Source organism: Monopterus albus, unplaced genomic scaffold (genome assembly GCF_001952655.1).
Source record: "Monopterus albus unplaced genomic scaffold, M_albus_1.0 scaffold16.1, whole genome shotgun sequence".
Classification (NCBI taxonomy): domain Eukaryota; kingdom Metazoa; phylum Chordata; class Actinopteri; order Synbranchiformes; family Synbranchidae; genus Monopterus; species Monopterus albus.
The window spans coordinates 1,043,318-1,062,900 of NW_018127896.1; the positions used below are offsets into that span (position 1 = coordinate 1,043,318).

General features: G+C 42.7%; 1 protein-coding gene across 1 annotated transcript in view; it reads left to right on the plus strand.

The window, feature by feature from the left end:
• Nucleotides 1-6,975: 6,975 nt before the first annotated feature.
• LOC109955784 (zinc finger protein GLI2-like) overlaps nucleotides 6,976-19,583 on the plus strand; it is a 73,291-nt gene continuing 60,683 nt past the window's right edge. The window contains exons 1-2 of the mRNA XM_020592260.1: nucleotides 6,976-7,360; nucleotides 16,634-16,744. Of these exons, the coding sequence (XP_020447916.1) occupies nucleotides 16,645-16,744 (100 nt within the window). The 5' untranslated portion in view covers nucleotides 6,976-7,360; nucleotides 16,634-16,644. The remainder of the gene's footprint in view (nucleotides 7,361-16,633; nucleotides 16,745-19,583) is intronic.

Genomic DNA, 19,583 nt, shown 5'->3' on the forward strand with positions numbered 1-19,583 from the left:
GAGGTTTCTTCCGTTAAAGGGAGTTTTTCCTCCCCACTGTCGCCAAGTGCTTGTTCAAGGGGGATTTGTTGGGTTTTCCCTCTGTAATAATATTGATAACAGTAAGGTCTAGACCTTAGTTTGTAAAGTGTCCTGAGATGACTTTTGTTGTGATTTGGCGCTATACAAATAAAAATGAATTCAACTTAATTTTAGACAATGTGTTGACAAAATGCAGAATTATTTAGGGCTTCCACATAAATGGAGTGAAATTATGTCATTTGTCAAAATGAGTGAAAATAAATGACCATGTTACAAACTGCAGCTTTCATATGGCTAATTTGGTGAAGTGGGCAGTTACTATTTTTTAGGCATATTAATCAAAAAGTCTGGTCTTCTAGTCCACAGCACCCCATGGAGCCACTCTCTCTGTGGGGGAAGTAACTCCATGTTGAGATTTTACTGTACAACTTACTGCAAGCATAAAACGTATCTTTGCCACAGAAAGTAGCTGTGGATGGCTGAGAACGGACCACGCCCCAGCAGTTACCGCTCCAGCACAGGCCTCATCTCATGTAGCTTCCAAAAAAGTCACCACAAAGAGAATGAGCCAAACCCCAGTGAGACTGGTCAGATGTGACGGGACCTCCGCGAGGGACCCTGCTCTACAACTGACATTCATCTCCTCTCAGATCACTGGAGTGTGACTTTCCCTCCACTTTGCCCAGTGTGGAGTCCGCGAGTCCCTGATGACAAAGCTGACATGTATTATAGGCGTGTCACTGGGTTTTGGAGAGGCCCACGTGCGTCCTTTCGGCTGAGACAAGCGCTCCCATACATGATGTCAGGCATGAGAACCAACGGCCTCCAGAGCAAAACACACTCCCATCTGCACAAAGAGACTTATCTGAGAATCGGCTCAGTGGCCGTTAGAGCCGGCTGCTTTGTGCAGAGAGTGACGTCTTAGTGTTCTCAGACAGCCAACGGGAAATTACACATTTAGTGCTCTATGTGGCTGATGCTATTATAAGAGCAATTTGTGCAGAGCGCTTGAGAGTCTTGCTCAAGGACACTTAAGCAAGAAAAATACTGAATGGCTGAAGCATATGCAAGATAACCTTTGAAACCAGCAGGCCACGCTGCCATGCAGTTACAAACTGGATTATGAGCGAAATCAATTAATGATAAACGCTCGTAAACCCCGTTCACCCATGTCTCCCAGTCAGAAATGCCGTTACTGCCTACTTCATGCCTCAAATTGTGCCTTCTCTCACTGGTTATTGGACAAATTCTAGGGTTGTTTGTTTTGTTCTCCGCATCAAGCGACCACCCACTCACAGAAACAAGTGAACCCTTCATGCTGCTTATGGGGAAGAAGAAGAGATTGGAGAATGGACATGGGTCAGTATCTGAACCATTCCATATCAAACAATTCAACTCATGTAAACTTTAGAACTAGCATATTGTTAGGCCACAGCTGCTGTGGTTAAGACATGGAGGCTCCTGCAGAGTTCACTTAGATCTGGGGAAGCATTTGTGCTTGATGGCTAAATTTTTTCATCACTCTGCAAACATTTTCTGCTAAAGAAGACTGTAGGACACCTGAACAGTCCAGAGTGAGTAAATAGACTATGAGGAGACACTGTTGTGTTAACTGCTGTTTCCAAGGCCAAGAGCGGACTTACAATCTCAACTTTTAATCTAAAAAGTTCTATAAGTCATCACAACAATGCAAACAGTTCAAAATAACTGGGCAAACTCTGTCTGCAGATGAAGACCATAGGGTCCAGTGAGCGGACCTCTGTAGATCTGAGAGCGTCTGTTTCCGGGGTTGCTGCTGTTGTCTGAAGTCATCACTGTCCTAACTGAGCTAAATGAGTAAAGAGTGCACAGAGTGATAAACAGCCTCAGACCTGCTGGGTGTGAATGAATCTGTGTGATACAGCGAGACAAGTGGAGACAGCAGGGGAGACTGTGTGGACCTCATTGTCCTGCTGTACAGAGGCTGATGGATCTCTAAAGACCGACAGATCCCGCTTGGCCCAAAGCCAGTTGACAAGCACACACACATTTCCATACGAGCAGCACCCTACACAGCATGGGAACTTCTAGGGCCGCTGGTCTGGATGAATGGAAGTGGAGGCGCAGGGCAGATTGTACACTATTAGTGTCAAACACAGGATTTAAAATGTTGTCTGCCGCCAGTTAACGGAGAAACAAACAGTGGAATCATTTAGTTAGAACTGAAAAACAGTGAAGTGGTTTTTGCAAATTTGATACCTCAAACTGCCCGTGATGCAGAAAAACACTTTTCACCCATTCGTGAAAATTTAGATAAAGGTGGAAACCAACCAGTACTCAAGACATTCAGAAGGAATCAAAGGGACAAATCTGCTTTTCACAGTAACTAACGAGGGCTTGTCTGATTTTTAGAAAAACCTTGCTACATGAAAATCTGCACTGTTTTCAGATGTGGACATTTATTTATTAAAATAAAGGATGACGTGCAGGTGAAAGAAGCTAAAGTTTACATTGAACCTGCTCCTCCTCCTGACAGGAGACAGACCACCATCAAGATGCCTCTGCCAACATGGAGGGGGTGGGGTTTATGTCCTATACTACAACCAGCCACCAGGGAGCATGGCTTCACTTCCTGGAGCTGTCACGTCTCCATCGTTACATACAGTCTACGGGAGCAATGTCAGTAGCACAACCATTGTTACGTTTACTTCACCACGACTGCTAGAGTCAAGGTTCATCCATCTTAAAATGTGTTGTTTTTTTTTTGTTTTTTTTACAATGAGAGCTACAGGGTGCGAGTTCAAAGTGACAGCATTGTGGTTCGTCTCAAACTGAAGACAGCAATGGTGAGATAAGTCTGTCTTCAGGTTTCAGCTGCAGCTCCTGACAGAAACCAGCTGAGCGCTCATCTACATTCAGAACATCAGCCTCAGGGTTGTTGAAGACCAACCTAGAGTCTCAGCGTCTACCTTTGAAGAAAAGAACAGGGCTGTTCAGCCTCCTTCACACCCGCTCCTGGCTTCTTTTTGACACTGGTGTCATCACCCCACCAATGTGAAACAACACTGAGGCCTACAAAGGGGACTGTATATTAATCTGATCCCTGTATTAAGGCCAGTAGAGCCACCTGGTCAGTCATAGCAAACACAGTGGAGACTCGGGTCTAAATGAATTTACTTAGGAAAACCTGAGGTCATGGGGGTTAAGTAAGAGGTGGCAAGCGAGCAGTGGCGTTTAGCACATCTGATTTAATACGCATCAGAGGGGAGGAGAGGGGACGTAGAGAAAAAACTCAGCGGATATTAAAGGTCAAAGGGCCATCCAACATGTTTTCTGAGACACACGAATCACAGCTGAGATCGAGGCAACGCAGAAACAAGGCCTGTTTTTAACCTAGACCATTTAGGATGGTTGCACATTCAAGCTTTTTAATGGTGTTTTGCAAATACACATCATTTGGAAAACCGACACAATAAATCAGACTGTTACACTTCCATTCATCTTCTTTCTCAAAATGAACTACTTTTGTTTTACTCCATTTTATTTTTCCTCATTGTTACTGTATTCATCTCTAATTTTGGATACTAATTAAATCTTCATGACTGATGCTGTATTCTGCACATGTGAGGTGCTGATCTTGCTCGAGGACACAATGACAGGTCAACTGTTAGAGCAAAAGCCCCACGATGTTAAAAAGAACAAGTGCCTTTTTCCTATTTCCATGGGTAACTGACCAAAGCAGTCGTGGTTTAGAACAGTAAGGTCTTTTCTTCTTTATGTTTCCCACATTCTTAGGCTTTTCTTTGCTGCAGTAACATGAACTTTCCCTGTTTTCATGAAAGTAAATTAATATTCCTTGGGGCTTGGGCCAGGTTTTGCCTCATTTTGTCCTGTAAATCCATCAAATTTTGGTGTCGATCCCCCAGAATCAAAGCGTGATTCCTTCTAAAGTTTGCTCAACAATAAAGCAGACAGACAACCATCAGAGGACAGAGACCAGTGTCTACACCTGCAACAGCTGGTTGTAGCTGGGTCCTGTAGGAAACCACACTTTGTCACAATACAACTCCAGAAACCACAGACTAAAGTCAGTAACATGTTCATCTTCGCTCACAAGACAACAGCCTGCTGTTGGCCTGAAGCTGTGAACTCTGTCTCCATGCACTCTGACATAGGGGTCGAAAACCCTAACAAGGCTGATTTGCCGGTTTTTCCCACACTGGGGATTGATGCAAATACAGCTCTCCAGCAGCTCTGTCAAAGTCATCAGTATCAAATGGCGAGATGGGGAAAAGATTTCTCACGCAACGGTCTTAAAAGATACTCAGTATTATTATTGCTCCACGATTATTTCCAGGTGGTGGTGGAACAAGTGATACCATCATTTTTAACAGTTATAACTTATGTCTTTTATTTTCATTTAATTTTAGGCACTTTATTGTTGTGAACCTGAGCTGGCCGGCTGCACTGATACGGTCTATGACCAGGCCGCAGATGGTCATTTGTTACTTTCATCAGTGTGAAAGGATCATGGGATTATTATTTAACCAAAACTTTACAGGTCAGTGCTTGTGTCTAGGCATTACACCTGTATAAATATGTCTTTAAATCCTTTTTAAATACACATTTCAAATTTACTCAAGAATTTGTACTGGGCCAAGCCAGAGCTTTCTCTCTAGTTAACTGAAGAATCAACAAAAAAACTCCTGCAGTTGGAGGTAATCCAGATTTCAAAACCTCTACAACAAGGGGATATTGATATGTTGGTTATCCATTGATGACACACACATGACTGATGACAAACTTCTGTTATTAACAAAACTTCTTCGATCTCACTGTTGGTCATTTCTCATTTCAATTGCTAATCTAAAATTTGTAAACACCTATGAGTCCATTTTGTTTGTATTCATCAGACAGCCATCCATACGGATAAGACCTAAGTTTATTGTGGTTGCATTAAATGTTCTTGACAGAAAATTGATAAGGTTGTAACGTCAGAGCCTCACAGCACCAGCAGGTGGAACTAATGCACCTTTTTGCTGCTTCCAACCAGCAATTAATAAAATACATCCTAGGCTTTTCTGTAGCATGTTCTTTGAAAACAGGAGGCAAGAGTGAAATAAATGTTATATGAGGCAGGAAAACATTTTCAGTATTATGAAATTTGCTATAATCACTTTTTAGCAAGAAGAAAAAAACTGTATTTTACTTGTAATACTGGTCTTTTTGAGGTACCGAAACTGGGAAAGAGGGTACTGGCTGGTTGGTAATCTTTACAGAATAACTCACAAGAATAAAATAAAAGTAATGTTGTCAGACAGTCCTTGTCAGTCAAGGTAAAACAGAAGTGTGCAAATCACCATAATCATTAAAATCAACTATCTTCACCTTTTAAAATTAGGATCACGCACCTCATATATTAAAGCTGTATGTGACCCCTGCTGCTGTTTACACTATAGTGCAATAGCAATATAACAGCAAGCAATGCCTCAGACAAGAGATATTTCCAGTACAAACAAGAACATTCCAATCACACGAGCCTCAGTGGTGTAAAGTCTCTGATAAACCATCAATAAACTGGTTGTCTTCATATGATGAGCCATGACTGCCAGTTACCAAGTGAGAAAAACACGTTTTCCTGAAGTCACTTACAAATGGAGACACTGGGATACGTCTGCTTACTGAGCACAACTTCTCTTTTTAAATTCTTTGTGGTTTATTTAGCGCAAACTAAATAAAGACTTGAACTACAAATTGAGATGTAGGTGTAGTGTACAGACGCTGCCACTAGATGTCAGTGTTTCATCACAAATCAGCGCCCGTTCACCTGAGCAGAGCTCGGCCTGATCCATCAGCGGACATTTTAACTGCTTAACGATGTAGTAGTATAGGTTTACTAATATTATTTTTAGTTAAAGTGATTGGTACACATATTTAGCATAGGTCACGACATACATTCATAAGGAAAATAGCAAAATCAAGCTAATCTTTTTATACACAGCGGTGCTTTGTTACATTTGTAGTCCCTTGTAGTATTGACTGAAATCCGTATTTCATCCCTGTAAGTACTCGGAGTGAATTATATGCATTAAAAATGATGGTGACCTTACTGTACTTTAGCACCTCTTATTCTCCCGTGCTATTCCTAAATGTCCAGTTAATTAACCGCAGGTTCTTAAAAATATCTGGTAGCATATCATAATTGTACTTGTTTTAACTCTGTTTTTAAACTGCTAGTTATGTAACATTTTCTTTTCATGCCCCCAAACCATCTTAAATTTATATTCACGAAACGGTGAACAATTCTCAGATTTAATTCAGCTAATATAATAAATGAGGACATTTATAATTAGCACAAAGATCAGGACAAAAATTATGTTTGGTCCCAGAACTATAGCTGGACGAAGGCCCATTAAATTTTAGGAAACAGGACAAATAAGCCTGGACTAATTACACAACGTAAAGGAAAAGACCAAAACAGATCATTTATGCTTTTGATTAATTCAACATTAATTTATAAATAATGGCCGAATGACAGCAGTTCTTTCTTTTTCAGACAGTAAAAGCAGCTAAAATCATTAAGAGATGCAGAAACATTTGGCAGGGAAATAAAGTAAGGGAAATAGTTCCAATAACCGATAATTAATGAGACAGGCACGTCCATTTCCAGATAGCTTCTTTTTGAAACTCTATCGATATTTTATAAGAGGGACTTGCAGCCACACTGACGCTGAACCTTAAAATCAATGATCCATATAGGTTATTGGTCATCTATATATAACTTAAGACTGTCTTTGCTTTATCGGACAGATTACATCAGCGGTGATGATGAGAAAGGTTTGTCCGTCCCGTATGAAACCGGAGGGAGCGTGGGGGGTGGGGTGAGAGAAGGAGGGAAAGAAGTAAAGTGAAGAGAGGGCTGGGCGCATCCTGAGGTGTCCAAAGCTCCGCAGCATCCCCGCGAAACACCCAGCGGCGAAAAAGTTGCGTTTCCTCACTTCTTCAAGTGTTTCCACCGGTTGTTGTGCGTTTTTAAAACTTTCCGCAGCCGGATGGATCCGTGACGCGGACAAACCCGGAGAAGTGAACTTTTTCCTTCTTGCTCCGAGTCCCTGCTGAGGGCACAGGCACATTTTGGGAATACTTTTCCAAAACGCGCGCTCCGCTCCGTGCGTCGTCCAGTAGATGGGATTTGATGCGTTTGCGGGGGATTTCTGCTCGGTGGTGTGTTTCTGACTTGACCGAGAGCGAGGAAGGAGAAGGACGCTGAGCAGAGGAGAGTAGAGGAGAACAGAGGAGAACAGAGGAGAACAGAGGTGTCCGGACTGAACAGCCCGGGACGAGAAGAGCGGACACTTGGGTGAGTGAGGGTCGGCGCTGGCCATGTGCTCCGCGCACACCGCGCCGCTGACATGTCTGCAACTCTTTATAAAGGAGCGAATATTAGCTGAGAGAAATATATCGCATCTTTACATTTTCTCAGAGATCTTGTAATTCATAATTAGTCCATCACAGTACTGGTGTACTTTATAGTGTTGTTCTAACATCATGAGCAAAAAGACTTATCCACTTCAATGCCTGGCTCAGTAGTAATGCTTTCTTTAAATCTTTTCAAATATCTCTAAAGTGGTCCTCAAAACGTCGCCACAGTTTTCCTCCTTTCCTATTCTCACTTTATGAAATGATTAGTTATTTCACTGAGCCTGGAATTCCAGGAATTTGCAACCTGATATTTAAAATACTCTCTACTTCTCTTTGCTCCCAATTTCCCCCCAGAATTAATCTTTTCTTTAAAATTATTATCATTATTTAAAAGAATTTAAAACGGTCTGGCGGGCAGTGTATCTTCTTGTATCATTAAAATTAACTATAATAGAGAATGTATGGGATTTTTGCAGAAGAAGTCCGGTTTTATCAGGCACAGCTTGGATCAAGTTCACCTCAAAAAGTATTTAAAATCTTATTATAGCACAAAGATCAGAGCCTTTAGTTGATGGTTTGCAGGAAAGGCCACACAGATTTAGGTCCATCTCTCCGGCACATTAAAGCTAAATCATCCCAGTAACGATCAGTATGTTTTAATAATCCAAGAACACAACTAAATAAAACAACAAAATGATGCCTGTGTAAAAATAAAATACACCTGTCCCCTTTCCATCTCCCTCTGAGTAGTTTTTTAATGCTGAATGGCCATGGTTGCCTTCATTTGCATCAGATAAAACGTTTGAGCATTTGCTATTGTGCAGGATGAAGAGTTCCAGCAGTCAGTGGGCAGAGGGAGTGAAAAGATGTGAAGAAATAATGGGGCCCTTCACATTATTCACCATGACATGGGGGCTTCCCAGGCCTGTGTTGGGGATGTCACTTTCATCCTGCCCTGAGCGCCTTTACTCACTGTCATTTTCACACATTTCCATCCCCTCGTCATTAATGATGGCTGCTCTGATTCTCTGGCAAGCCCGTGGAGAGTTTAATGACTGCCAAGCGGATTCAGTGAAATGATTCACTGCAAAAAGGAGAGGGAGAGAAAGGAGGCTGGCATGCAGGCGGTTGGAGGGCGCGATAAATGTGAATTGGAAGTGAGTAAAACGCCCCACTGTGAGGACTCAAAAGTCTCTTATCCCACAAAACAACAAGTCCACACCAATTACGCCATGTGGCCCCGGGGCAGTTGTTCCTTGTGGGTTTTGTGGAGAAAAGAGGTATCAGCGGCTTTACACAAGCAGGGGAGTAAATCCACTGAACTCAGAGGGACGGGGCTCCATGCATCTTTACATTTACCATCAACGGTACAAATGAAACTTGTAGGAACAAGCAGAGTGACGACAGGCTGAGAGGTCCTCACCAGCTATTAGATGGATGGATTATAAAGGTTCAAATGAGTTGTGACTGTTATTATATCAGATTCAAAATGCCCATCTCAATTTCCCTGAGCCCAAGTTGGCACGCTCTATTTTTAATCCACCAAAAAATCCACAAAGTATTCAGCTTACTATCATGTAGAACTGAGAAAAGCAGGAAATATTCTTCTGTTCAAGGTCAGAACCAGTGAGGTTTTGGCAGTTTTTCTAAATGAGTCATTTAAAATGCTACTGATTAGTTTCCTGTCAATTATCCGATCAGAAAATAAATTGCAGATCAATCAACTTTAGTCACACATCTAGAGGAGGTAAAATTTACTGCAGCTTGTTAGATTTAAAAAATCTTTTAAAGCAGAAAGACAATATTATCTTTTCAGATTCCCACAAGTTGTATTGGTTTTCTGCTAATTCGGCACTTTATCGATCTTCATTTGTTGGCCAGGTGATTTACTGATTAGTAAAGGGGCAGTTTTAATAATTCACTAATCATTTAAGTCATTTCTCAAGCAAAAATAAAAGCAATCTGTGGATCCAGTTTCTTAAATGTGGAGATTTGCTGCTTCTCTCTGTTTTCTATCATTTATAAACCAGAACTCCTCAGATTTTGGATGGTTGGTCAAACTAAAGTTAAATGAAGGCGTCTTTTTGTGCTTCAGGAGCTTAAATAAACAGTCGTTAGCTGCAGCCACGTTTCCATCCAGAAACCGTCTCTGCTTTAAAACACACCATCTATGTGTTGTGTGTAATGACAGTAAAACCCAGGGTTCCGAGCTTCACACCTCATTTCCTCGGGTGTGTTTGGATTACAGCCGTTATGAGCTGATGCTGAAGTGGATGACACTGTTTGCTTTTCATGCTGACCCCTGCTAATCACTGGCAAACAGGTTGAAATGTTAAAACAAATGTACAGCGGGGACACGTGGGGACAGCTCATACAAAGAAACAGAGCTACAGTAGTAGTTAAGCCTTGAATTTAAATCATGTCTTGTGGTTCCTGCACACACACGCTCTGTCTCCTTGAGCCCTGCTAACATTTATTTTGCGAGTTAAGTGTGGAAGTCGCTTTTCCTATCAGATCTTAGACGACAAGTGAAACTTCCTCCGACAGAGGAAAGCAGTGATCAGGCCGCAGCGATTACACGTGATGAAAACAGAGCTGTATTTAATGCATGGCCATCCCACGCATGCAGAAACACACTCACACAGGCCAAGAGACACCAGAAATCAAAGGTCCAGAGGCCACCGGGGGCCTGTAGTTCTTCGTCTCTGCTGTGTACCCAGGCCTTCTTGGGATCAGCTTTGATGCGTCTGTTAATTAACTCCTGAAGGGATGTGGTAACGTGGCAATCAGGCCTGACAGCCGCCGGGGCAAGGAAGGGGGGTCGACCCATGTGTGCGAGGGTGAAGGCCGGATGTGAAGGATGCCTCACGGTGCGAGGAGAGATGCCTGTGATGACATTTTGACACACTGTGGAAATGAATGAACCCACTTCTGTGGAGGGACAGACCGGATCTCCCACCCTCCACCAGGCTCACTGTGGTGATCGCTTTGCCATGTCCACCATCACCTCGCACAGCACAGAAGCTGACCAGTTTCTCTGCTCTTTCTCCATATGATGAGCAGTCAAATTGAAAACAAGCCCTGAAATGCTGGCAAACCACAGAAGCATCAATAGGACACAGCAACAAACAGACAGGAGCTGAACGTTTTTACCATGTGGTGCCTCTGCAGGGACATGTGGTATTTTTTAGCAGTCTTCCCTCCGGTTCATGTCTTTCCATGAGCTCAATCAGACCTAGAGGTCAGGAGGAATCTGTCTGGTCCCCAGAGGCCTCTCTCTTCTCCTTTCCTCTCTCCAGGAAGTGAGGGTACCACTCAGAGGCCAGGGACCAACTTCATCCTGGGGGCCCCTGCCGGTCTGTGACATGCGGTGACGGGGCCTTAGTGGAGAGCGGCCCTGCTGCTGTTTGACAGCTGTAACCCTGAGCACACAAACGTTCAGTCTGAGTGGTCATCATGTGTCTCCAACCCCACCATGCTCGGCTCTCCAACGACCAAAAAACAACACATACGAGCACACTGACACACTGTCGTCAAAAGTTTACCTCTGTAAAGCTACACAAGTATTAGCACCAATATGCACTGACCTAGTATCACAACTAAAAGCACTCATTATGGCTTAGTATTACTGATTTAAGAAGCATCTGATGTTGCAGCTGGTTGAGCTTATTGAAACTACTCTGTAAGCATTTAATCTGTAAACACAGATTTTAACATTTAAAACTTTATCTACTCACAGTAGCTATACAGTACAATAGCAGTAGTGTAAAGTACAGATACCTCAAGTACAGTACCTGAGTAAAATATAGGAGTTCAAAAGTCTAAAGTCTTTATTGATGTTATTTTTCTGTGTGTCATATTCAGTCTGGCTTTGTATGTTTGTTTTATTTTTGCAGATTTTTGCTTTTATTAACATGGTCCTAGTTTTTGTTCAGGTTCTTCTCACACTTCAGATTTTTATGATCGTTCTGTTCTTATGAAATGTAAATAATCCATCTTCACTGATCAGTGTTTCATTCCACCTTATTTTCCCTGACTGAAATGATTTGTAAGGTGATGCTAAAAATAGCTAAAAACAGATGATTACTGTCGTCAAGGAAAAGGCAACACACTGTTCACAACATTACAACCTGTACACAGTGTGTATGTGTATGCATGGGTTGCCAGCTGTGACTCACAGCAGCACGGAGTTTCCCTGGACGCTTGAGTAGAGCTGACGCCATGATGCTGATCAGTTATGACCTCCAAACATTAACACGTTCATGAAGTCTGAAAATTCAAGTCAGACTAAGACTGTTTGGCACCATGTGGGTGTAAAGGAGCAAAACATCAGGTGTAAAAAGACTTACTGGGTGTTGTACATGAGAGGGTCTGTGCAGGCATCAGAGAGGAAGTCAGTTGTCCAAACTGTGGCTGTAAAACAGTGAGTGGCCGTGCTGTCATCGCACCATTTGGTGGTCAAGGGCTGGGGATCAAAGCTGCCGGTTGACCTCGGCGCTCAGACTTCACGCCATCAGAACACGGAGCTGGACACACACACACACAAAAGGGTTTTATGGGATTTTTTTTGACATGCGGGACTCAAAACTGCAACCATGTAGGTTTATCATGTAGATCCACACTGACACTTCTCTCCACTGATATTATACAAAATATCATAAATAACCGGATCTGCTCTACTCGGAGACAGATTTAAATTGCCTACTGGCTTGAAAGTGTGGGTTTACTGTCTAAATCTGCATCTTGACAGCTGCATCATATGAGGAAAATTTAACAAATATATAACAAAAACCACATTAGGAAAAAAAGCACAGTTGGATTTCAGATGTCAGGTTTTTATAGGGCCAGCTCATCTAAACACTAAAAAAGTGAACAACCTGCAGCACAAACCAGAAACAGCTCAGTCAGAAATTTGCTTCTGTGAAACTCCAGTTATTTTAAGGACTGATTTAACTATGGGTTTTGATTTATATCAGAAAATATCATGACAACTTCCAAGAACCAAAGGTGACATCCTCACATTCTGTGTGGCAGACGGACCACAACCCAAACAAGTTCAGTTAGATTCAAATCAAGCAGAAAAAAGCTACAAATCCACTGGTTTGACAAACTGAGACCAGAGGATCTTTGGCATTTGGACTGATTATCAAAATTGTTTGGCAATTGATCAGGTTAGTGGGCTGATGGTTGCAGCACTGATGTCATTGTAGCCAAAATACTGGGACATAAAGTCAAGGCTTTCTGGTTGCAGCACGGCCACTCTCTCTCTTCAGGTGTGCAGGAATCACAAAAATCCCAAATCATGACCAACGCTCGAATGGCACGGTGCATGGACGGACTGTCTGCACCAATAAAAGCCTCATGGGAAGGAGTAAGCTGCCTGAAAGCAAACCGAGGTCAGGGCCTGCTGTGGCACACAGGTAGGAGGCGTTCACTCGTTCAGTCTGGTCAGAGAGCCGAGCTGAATCCTCCTGCAGCGGGGGTTTCTCCTCTGAAGTCGGCTGCCACATCTGTTTGCTGTTGGTGAGGGCAGGAGGAGATCAGCCACAGGATATTGGACATCCAGGCTGAGGAGTTAGAAGCTGCTCACACTGACAGACTGTTCCTCTAGAAAATATTTAACTGGTCAGAAAAAGTGGCCAAGTTAGGGCGAAGCTTCAATCACCTTGTGTTCTTGCACTTTCTCTTCCTTTTGTTCCTTCAGTGGCATCTGTTTAGCGTCAGCTAACGGTGAGACAAATGATAACATCAGAGAGAAAGAAGAGGCTTAATCAGGTTTGGCCTCTGTCCCTCATGCCCCGTCTTTAGTGATCAAACTGGGAACTTTGCCTCTCTTAAAGTTGAGAGGAACACGTCTAAGAAATCGGTATAAATTGAAATGTCACTGTTAACCTCTATTTGTGTATTCTTCGCTTGAACAATAAACAACCCCCTCCTCAGTTGAAGCTGTATTCTATTTTCGCTTCGCCACCGATCTGGGCTTCTTTTACGGGATAGCTATTATTCAAAGGAGAATAGGTAGAGGGCCCGACCATAAATTCCAGCAAGTGGCCCTTCGAACGGGGTGCAGCGTAGAGGAATTGACTGCATGCTCTGTGATTTTACTCTGCTACGCTGTGACCTTTTGAGTTGAGACAGAGTCATTTGTTTGGTTGACAAGAGCTACTCTAATAATTCAGGGAGACACTGGCTGCTGGTAAAATGTGGTGATGAGCCAAACTGTGCTACACCTGGAGGGCAGCAGCATTTGTTTTCCTGGTACAGGGAGGGCCTCGTGTTTGATTTCTGTGAGTCGTGGCCCACTGTAGGACTGATGCCGTGTGGCTGACTGTGAGCGGCTGTGGCTGTGTCAAATGTTTGATTCTGGGGTGACTTTGTTTTTGGGTGTATTTCAAGGGAAGTCAGCACACTGCATCAACAGCCTCATGTGGGATCTGCAAAGTGAAAACATGTTCAGATTTAAGTAAAAGTCATCATTTAGTTAAGTGAGTATAAGCAAAGCATTTATGAGAGACACAACAAACAGCCACTGATTTCAGCACAGAGAAGGGGGAAGGGCTGCTCTGAGGTTGTTGTTCCCTTAAATAACCTTATTGTAAGGATCCCTTTGTTGGCCATTATACTCAAATGAATCATTGTGTGGCTTCTGAAAGCAGCCTCCACTCAGCAGTGGGAGGTGATGCTTCATTACACCACTAACTGAGCTGTTGACTTGCTAACCTGGTTGTGAGCTGCTCCTGACTGAGGTGGTCCTGGTGTTCATTCCAGAGTAACTTAGGTGCAGCCTTTGTTACTAAAGTTAATCCAGGCTAATGTTAGCTTCTTTCAAGCCAACTTTACTTCTACCAGCACTAAACTGCTCTGCAGCCCTAACAACCTAAATGTGTGAACAGCAAATGTTAAGTCTGACTAATAATGATTTGCGAGGACAGATCAGAGGCCTGCAAGCGTGACAGACTGGAGGCTGGTGTGTGTGTGTGTGTGTGTGTGGTGAGGGGCTTCCCATGACAGTCCACTCCTGGCCTTTCACACCTGTTACATTGATTCATCAGCAGCAATAAAGACCCAGGCTGGACTGCCAGTCAAAAGCTCAGCTTTGTTATAGAGGCAGTAAACCGGGCTTGTTCATTAACAAACTCAGCGAACCGCTGCGTGACCTACGGCCATCGGGTGGTTACAAAATGTTGTTACTGGGGCCGCCTCAGAACCACAAACTGCCAGTGAGTTGGTTAGCAGCCATTTCCAGTCAGAGTACCCAAACAGAAATATATCACGTTAAATCTCTAAGCTCATGTCACTAAAAGGCAATGAAGACATTATACTGCCCTATTTATTAGGTCCCTGTCAGATGTGCACTTTGTTACACAGTTAATGAGAAGCCAGTTTTACAGATAGGTCTCACATCTGAAGAAGTGCCTGAGTCACTTTTATGCAGTAGAGCAGATCTTTTACTTAAGTAGTAAAAATTCTGCATTAAAAATGTACCAATGTACATGAATTATCAGCTCAGTGTAATTATGATACTGTATCTAATGTTAAATACTCTGTGCTGGGAGTCTTTTATTGCTGTAAACTGAGAACGTACAAACTTTGTCTGGCCAACAGTCCAAAACCCAGTGATATTACAGTAAAATAAAATCGGATTACAGATGGAGGTGATAACATGACATGATTGAAATTGCAGATGAAGCCCCAAGCGGACCAGTGAGTTGCAAAGATCAGTCACAACGTTTCATATTTAACAAGCCCAAACCAGCCACTGTTTCATGACAACAACTACTCAGTTCTAAAAAGTGTTTCCAATTCATTTTCTCTTCAATGAATAAATGCTTAATCAGTAATTTATTTGTTACTATTTGAGCAACAAATTCCGTTGACTGAAGTGCAGGTTTGTGTGCCCAGTGACCAACAGCAGATTTACCCCAGATGGTTTTGGACCCAATCCAATGTAAATGTTCTTTCTTATTAAAGAAACTATACATGGGGGAAACCAGGCTCCCAGATCTTTAGATGTTAATCTTAAAGTTAAATCTAAGTAACATGGAGCCTGAATGAAGAGTCTCTCTTGGCTCTGAAGCTAAAGTGGTATTGTTCTGACTGTTCACACCACAGAGCTTGTCTGAATGGTGCTGGCAGAAAGGTCAATAGTAAAATAAACTTTGATGACATGTGAGCTGAGACCCCCTCCTCACCCTTTAACCCCCTAAACCCCCACGCCGACCCTTGTTGCCAGAAAGCAAATGGAGCTGTGAATCGCTGGGGTTCACAGCGAGTCAGAAAGCCTGGCATGGTGAGCCACCTTTCCTGACAAAATTCTCTAACATGATTGCCTGGTGCTCCAGGGAAATCTCATAGACTCGAGTGGCTGAGCACTGTGTGCACCAAATCGGGCACGTGGAGGTGGCTGAGGGATTTACATTGAGATTTTGGGCATCATACTGTTCTTCTCCATTTATTATGAATGAACAGACAGACACTAACAGAACGGACAACTGATTCTCACCTTTCTGATTACTGAGACTTTTATGTAATATTCAGCGGACACAGCGGGACCTATTGTTTGTGGAGACCGCAGCTACATCTAGCAGTCTTCCTCGTGTATAGCACAACCTCTGCTTCTCCCCATATATGACGGAGGGATGGCCGCAGTTCTATAATTACAATATGTCACACTGAGGAAGACCACTAGATGCTGTTAAAAGCTCAGAATAAAAGCTAGCAGGTGTTTTATAAGACTGAACTGTCACGCCAAACTTTTCTCCTTAACAACAGCCTAAAAACAATGTACCTGCTGAGCAGGTCGGCCTGAAAGCAGCAAAAAAATGATGTCAAAGAATTAGTTTTACCCTGATAAATATTTAAATGTGAAGTGAAAAAAACAAATTCATTCCCAAATGTTATAAATACTACCAATGCAGAAGTAAGACATGCTCGGTCTTTTCTACCTCAAGAAGATGTGAAAAGGCATTTTCATTGTTTTCTCTCAGCTTTGTTGGTATCTATCTCAGTCAGCTCTCTCTCAGCGATCCTGACCAGCCTTTTCTTTAAAACTCTTGAACAGGAACATCTAAGTGCTCTCGCTGCTTCCACAGTGTATCGTGAGTGAGTCCCTGAGCATACTCATCTCATCCTGAATTAGCATTTCCATTCCTTCTGAGTGTACTTGACTCGCTTGACATTAACAGCTCTTTTTGTGTTCTTTTGCTCTCAGAGACGTCGGCCATGGAGACATCAGTGCCGAGAGCCACAGAGAAAAAAGACAAGATGGATGGGAGCGGCTTTGGTGACCTCCCGAAGAAACCCTCACCCTCAGAGACGAGAGGTAACATGCTTTTTAAAACTTTCTCCCAACTGGATCCGAGTTTCATGTCCGGCTGAGTTGAGGTCTCACAGGCTCTCAGCAAGGGGGCAAAGGGGGAGCGAACACGACGCATGAAATATACATTTTTAAGATAAAGTGCCATCTCGAGAGCCAGTGCTCATGGCTCTCCTCGGGCCTGATAAGGTACCAGCAGCAGTCAGAGGTGACTTACAGTAGACATCTGATAGGAATCCTAAAGGCCTTGAAAGAGCATCATTAATGCAAATCGCTCCAGTGTCAAGGCCTGGTGTCTACAGTCGAGGAGTGTGGCACCATTTCAGGCTGTAAACGCTGATGAATAGATAACGTGACAAGAGAAGAGGGAGGTCGGTGCAGGTGAGAACGAGTGTTTGTGTTGTTGAACTAAATGAAGAGTAGCACAAATCCTCTCTCGCTGGGGAGAGACAGGCAGGAAGAGAGAGGACATGTTTTAAAGATGTCAGTGAACGTGTGATGAAAGCTCGGCATAATGAGCCTCAAAGACCTTGTTCTTACCTCCAGAGTATAAGGGCAAAAAAAAAAAGGCTAGGGCTGGTGAAGCCAAGGATGACACGGGAGACTGACAAAGATGCAGACTGATGGGGTGCCTTTGAGATGGAAATTAAACATGTGATTTAGTGGCATTTTTATGGATTAATTAAGGACTTGGTGGCCTGCCATGATAAAGAAACACTAATTAATTGATAAAGAAGGAACAAAGCTCAAAAGCACAGCAGATATCTGGCCAGAAAACAAGTCCATTTACTGCAACTCGGCCCTTATTTTGTCTATCACACAGTTTAGTTCTGATAACAACAAGCTTACAAAAGTAATATCACTACACAGTAACACAGAAAACTCCTCAGGGATTCACACATCCAGCATCAACACAGAGGTAATGTGTGGGGTAAGGCTGTGCAGCAACTCCACCTTTCATGCAAGAGGCTGTCACAACTCAACAGTTGTTCACATTTTAATCATAACCATGATCTTTCCAAAACCTTTGAGGATACAGTAAAACAGGTTTTGCACATACGAGCACTGTGGAGCTCGTCCCCCATCACTTAGTGTATGCTGAAAGCACATTTGTAAGGCATCTCTCAATTAAATATTTACACAGTTCATATGGAAACCTGACTACTCCTTTAAGACAAAGTTGAAAAGTGTTTGTTTTGTGTCATTTGAAGGTGCAATGTGAGAGATTTAGTGGTGAGGTTGCAGATTGCAACATTCAGCAAACCTCTGATACATATATTCAACAACCCTCACAGTGATTACTGCAAATGTAGGACACACTGCGCACTCGGAGAACAAGTGCGACTGACTTAACCAAGCTAAAGCAAACGGCGGCTCACGAGACCACACTGGGAAACCAGCACTGGCCGTGTTCCAACTAAAGCTATCAGATAAAAATGTACATTTTTAACTTTACTTGTTAGGCTAAATTACCTGTCCAGTAGAAAACAGGCAACTCCGGCATCATTCTGGAAACATTTGTCATTTCATTTTCATGTGGTTAAGGCCACACCAGTGTTGGTCCTCATCGTGTGCTGTTACCTATCCCGTGTATTTATGTCTTCCCTTCTTTGACAACAGCGATTCACGCCATCTTCCTTTTTCTGGTATGATCCTCCATTTCTTAAAGGTGTTAAACTCACGACAGGGCTTCCACTTGTTTCTAACATTATTTCTTCCAGGCATAACCAAATGCTTACATCCAAGCTGCTACTTCAATGTGAAAATGTGAAAGTCACTAAAGCCACGGTGTTGTTTGTCTGTTCTGGGCTACTGTAAAGAAAACACAACGATTCTTATTTTCTGGCGATTAAACATTAATGAAAACATCATTACGCATATTCTAGCCTGTTTTAGTTAATAAATCCTTCTAGATCTTACACACTGTGCCTTTAAAGGCCAAACTAACAGTGAGCACAGCAGAATTGTTGGATATAAAAACTGTGTGCACACAACTTGGGGAATTATGGTAGGTCAAAATAAAAAACACTCAAAAACCACAAAGCGTTTCTGCTCTTTGATTTGCAACAATGCCCACCATGGCCTAATCCATCCAAAGATAGACTATTAAAAGGACAGGAGCCATTTTATAGATGGATATGAGAGTTGACACATTATAGTCTATACTGTATCTTGATATTGCCCTGCTCTAACCCCTCTGGTGTATAAAAGGCTATCGTGGATTGAAATAATGGGTCGAATCTGTGCAACACACTCTGTAGCTTGTCCTTAACATTTAAACACAAGATATTTCTGCTGCTTCTCAGCTTGAGCAGATGCAACACATCCACGAGGAAGAGTTCCCCCCATGCATTTAACAATCACATACAGATCAGAGTGAGCAACACCTACAAATCACAAGGAAGCCGTCGTATTGTAGCACTGACCCAGATTTAATCTACATGAGCAACCTGCTGAGGTATTTTTATGTCAAACGTCTGATGAAGTAGAGGTGAGGCCGACGGAGCGACAGAGACAATGCATGTTTTAAAGATGTCAGTGAATGTGTGATGAAAGCTCGGTATAATGAGGGTAAAAGACCTTGTTCTTACCTCCAGAGTATAAAGGGGATGAATTAGTGAAAAGCAGGCCTGTGGACCGACACAGCGTTTGAGAGACTGATGCAGAGTGACGGGCCACTTTTGAAATGGAAATACAGTCGGTGATTTAGTACCATTTCTAGTCTGTAATGAAGAACTTGGTGGCCCGCCATGATGAAGGAATTAATTGTTGATAAGAGAAAATAAATGTAGGGAGCTTCGCTGTTTCTTTAATAATTGAACTAAGCTGCAAGCCAACTCTTTCC